General features: G+C 27.4%; 1 protein-coding gene across 1 annotated transcript; it reads right to left on the bottom strand.

Annotated features, from left to right (window-relative positions):
- Nucleotides 1-962: 962 nt before the first annotated feature.
- Nucleotides 963-4,807, bottom strand: LOC105626310 (major royal jelly protein 1-like). Its single transcript, XM_012207611.1, has 6 exons — nucleotides 4,618-4,807; nucleotides 4,186-4,352; nucleotides 3,809-4,024; nucleotides 3,540-3,711; nucleotides 1,260-1,495; nucleotides 963-1,178 (listed from the first exon to the last, which is right to left on the bottom strand). The coding sequence occupies exons 1-6, from the start codon at nucleotides 4,805-4,807 to the stop codon at nucleotides 963-965; spliced, it is 1,197 nt and encodes a 398-aa protein (XP_012063001.1).
- Nucleotides 4,808-5,007: the final 200 nt, after the last annotated feature.

Below are 5,007 nucleotides of genomic sequence, written 5' to 3'. Positions count from 1 at the left end.
TACGACTCTCAGGTATGATTTAGTAACGCATTTTCCTCTAAATAATTTTCAACCTAAGAGTAATAAATTCATAGTGGAATCAATAGATAGCAAATAGTTTAGCAGAAACGCCGCTATTTCATATTAGATCGTATCACTTATCTCATAATAGGAGGACTTTTCTTCACACACACACACACACACACACACACACACACACACACACACACACACACACACACACACACACACACACACACACACACACACACACACACACACACACACACACGCACGCACGCACGCACGCACGCACGCACGCACGCACGCACGCACGCATATCACATTTTAATTTATCCAATCAATTTTTTAAAAATTTGTAAATTTAAAAATATTTTGAACAAAGGTTTTATGATTTCAATGGGAAAGGAGTTTGAGGTATTAATAAAATAAAACTTGAAACGGCTATAACAAAAAACTAATCATTTTCAAGCTTTGAGCCTGTGGATTTTGATCAGTGAGTCAAGAATTCTATAACATATTAAAATTTCAGCCAATTTCGCCGAGGGCGAAAAGTTCTATGATTTTGTGCGGGGTCTTTTAATTTTCTTTCCAGGAACTGTGTATCCGATATTTCCTTAATTCTGATTATTATTATTTTATTTATATGTAACAATCATATTACATATTATTATATCACATATTATATATTATATATAATATAATATAATATATTATATTATATATTATATGTTTACGAAAATCTTAAGAAAGCTTATTTATTTTTAAATCAAAATTATTCAGAAGTTTTTTTTACTTGTAATTTATTTAAATGGTCCATATAAATTCACAGATTTATTTCTTGTAAGATATACACATGTAACTTAAAATTATTCTTTCATTGTGAAAGAAAATGTATTTCAAATGAAGCCATATATGTCATAACATGCAACAATAAAAATGAAAAATATGGAAATACCTTATTAATTGCAAGAAGAAAAGCACTTTGTATGCTTTTCTACCTCTGCAATGGGCATTGAGAAAACACGAAAGTTTACTTCGTTGGTATTAAATGTATTGTTATAAAAGAATAATTTATAGATGTGTATTTGATATCTATTTGATAAGACCAATAATTCACCATGTCTAATCTTCATCCCGCTTACAAATTCCATTTTTGGATCATATGCAACGAGCTCCTGAGAAAAATATTATTTACGATAATAAAAATATAATGCTGAGAGTTATTGTTATATTCGAATTATATTCGAATAGTTTACCTTGTTTTTGGAATTAATTTCCTTAGTTGCATCCGCGCACATAATAGATGTTTTTGTAATATCGCTGAAAAATATTCCACATCTGTTAGATGTTATCGCAAGTGTTTGGCCTCCTAATGCACCCGCCAATTGAGTTTCTTTATTAGCTTCATTAATATCTTTTGGCGAACATTCTATTAAGTTCGATATTTTTGTCTTATACATTTTGCTTCCCGCGAAAGGAACATAGTATAAATCTAAAATTTGCAGTGAAAGTGTTAACAGTTACAGAAAAATGTCGATAATTACTTGTTTAAATTCGTAAAACTTTTCTTATGCTATAATAAGCTCACACGATAAACAATTTCCTATAAGCAAAATATTAATATTATAGAATGTATAGATTAGTAGTAGATTCGAACACAATAGCAGATTGAAATGACATCAATTGTCGCATTCTGCTACCTTTCTATCGATAAAATCTGTTCGTATAATAACAGCAGATTGGCAGTAAAAATTAAGCAGAACTTGCTGACGAAATCAGAAACTCGGCAGAATCTGCGCTAAATCGAGATAACTGTTTTGTAGTTATTTAAATCGTGATCATTGGTATTAAAAGATCTTTAAAAATCCGGAAAAAAATATTTTATATAAAATTATATAGAATTATATATAATTCTATACAGGGTTGACAAGTAAAGCGTTATTTGTACGTCATTACCGTTACAAGTTACTTTTTCGATAACACGAATGGATAACAACGTTATATTTTCTTCTGAATAACGTTCATGGTAACGCAATTACATTTTTGGGGTAACGGTAATGATTTCACTAGTTACTTTTATCGTTACTTTATTTCTAACTACGTAAAAGTCGTTTAGTCGTAACTATAGCCCTACAAAACAAAGATGAACATTAAGAGTTTGATTGTTAACAATAATGCCTTTTTTTCATTGTATTGTTATACAGTTCACACGTATAGACTAGAGAACTCTCTATGTATAGCATGTGGTGATGAGATCACGTTTTTATGTCAATAGATTTTATGTCAATAAATATCCTTGTGAAAAAAAGATTATATGATACTTATAATCTTTAGTATATTTAATTTCTTAAAATAAAATTATTTCTGTGTCATATCTCACAAATTAAATTATATATATATAATGCAGATTACGAACAATTATTTTTTTATTATTATAATATTATTTTATCCTTAGAGTATTCACGATAAGTCATTCGTATCTTGTTTCTTTTCTTCGAAATACTGTACCTGGCTAAATAATTTTTTCTATTCTTTCTAATTTCTTCTTTTTAAATATACAATTTCAAAAAATATTTTTTAAAGATGTTAAAATATATAATCTAGGAATCTATCCATAATTTTTGTATATTTGTAAAAATTATGGAAATTAACCCACACACAAACAACTCATCATGCACAGTAAAAGAAAATTATATACGTATTAAGAGTTAAACGTATAATATAAAGATATCTTATTAAAAGTAATACGAAAAATATATTTATTTAAGTATAAAAATTACAAAAAATGCAGTATATACTATAGGCATATATTTTTTGAGCTTTATTCCTCTATTAAAAAATAGAATTTTGACAGCTTTTTTACATTTACCGCAAAAATCTATCGCATATAATATTCTATATAATAAATAATCGCATATAATATTCTATTAATATCAAGAAAAAAACGTAACGACTCATTATATTTTAATAACGATAACGAATTACTTTTGCGTATCAATAACGAGTAATGGGAATGAGTATTTTTTAGGAAAAAGAATGGTAACAGTAAGATTTATTTTTATGAGATAACGTTGCCAACCCTGATTGTATATAAATGGCAGGACATATTGTATATATAATTACATATAATTATGTATATTTATATATAATTATATATAAAATTATACATAATTATATATAAGATATGTCCATGTATATACACATATATAAAATTATATATAATTTTATATAATTTAATAATTATATGTAAAATATTTTTTCCCGAAAATGGCGGTTCTATATTTTTTAATTTTCATTTTAATGATTCTAAATATAACAAGAAAAAATAAATAATAAAAAAATAAGAAAGTGATAAATAATTATATTAAGTTTTTGTCAGATTTATAGCAGCACAATTTGATATTGTCAGATATTATAAATTCTGTGTGAATGCCTTTCCCACAAAAACTTATAGCAGATTCTAATGAAAATCTGTTTTGTTAGATTTAGCTATCTGGAAATATTCTTTTCTGATTAAAAAGAAAACAAATACTTGCCTTCACCAATAGTTGTTATGCCGTAGGTAGAATCGGTGATAGGATATCGCTTATTTGCTACTAGAACATCAACATCAGTCGGTTTCATAAAATCAGATTCGACTCTGCATAACTTTGAAGTATACCCATTATATATTATTAAGCCAGTCCCTTCCACGTCTCCCATGAATACCTGATCGCAATTTTATTAATACAATTCTCTCTCTCTCCCTCCCTCTCTCTTTCTCTCTCTCGTACTAAACAATTTTTTTTAAATAGGAAGTACTAACAATCACATTATCCTTCACATTTTGACAATCCGCGTCAGAAATAGCAATTGTAGATATCAATCCGTGGTTAGTTTTATTATGAGCAATGTTAAATGGAACAATAACACGTTTAACCAATTTATCAGTTGATAAATCGAAGATTAGTAACTGCGGTAAGCATAATTGGTTCTCCCCAATTCTTCCACCATCCACAACGAATAAATGATTGCATATAATCTGAGATGATAAAAATATGCAAATTATTTTATATTTTATTCTTATTATATAAATTGTTGGAAACGCAATATATAATTGTTAACAATATCCAACATACTGTTGGTCTTAAACGCAACAATGTATAAATTGTTACTTAGATAAAAGATATTAATAATACTAACTTCTATTTGATAAACACCACCTGTAATTCCTTTACAATCATCTTTATACCAAGACCAATCTGGATATGGACGCAGAAGAGGTCCACCTTCTCCTTGTTTCTCAGTTACTGTCATCACACCAAGTGGTATGCTATCGTCTCTTATCGCCGTAATGAATACTCTACCATCTATAAAAAGTTTGTTTGAAAATGCTTCTTGTGTTAGATATATTAGATATATATTTATTGTGAATAATATATATATATATATATATATATATATATATATATATATATATATTACAATTTTATTACAGCAGTAATTTGTTGTATTAGTAATATCATATGATCAAACTTAGAGAATGACATTTAATACAACAGTAAGTAATAAAGAAATCCATAAAGAATATCAGTATAAAGAATGGTTACAAAATAATGAATAATGCCTACTTACCATCTGCCCTATCTACATCGAATAAAAAACCTTCTTTAGGATCATATTTGCCGAAGAATATCGCTTCTTCTTTTTGTCGTGGATTGTCCCAGAGAATATCTATGTATTTCCATTCGTAATTGAGAAGCAATTTACCGAAACTTGTAATTATCATCGACAGAAATAATATAGCAAACAAAAAATGTTTCATTTTTTTCGTACTGTATAGTCAGGTATATGCGCAATAATATGTATAGTTAAACTGAGCTATAAGAAATACGTATTTCGTGAAAGCGGATATATAAATGAGACTTATTTTGGCAAGTATGATATTATATATTCGTATTTATGATATTATATATTCGCATTATAATGTATATGAAAATTCAAAACTATTTCCTCATTTAGCTT

This window comes from Atta cephalotes (assembly GCF_000143395.1).
Source record: "Atta cephalotes unplaced genomic scaffold scaffold00005, whole genome shotgun sequence".
NCBI classification, from domain to species: Eukaryota; Metazoa; Arthropoda; class Insecta; order Hymenoptera; family Formicidae; genus Atta; species Atta cephalotes.
Note: the sequence above shows the minus strand (reverse complement) of the source record. Positions and strands in the feature narration are given on the sequence as shown.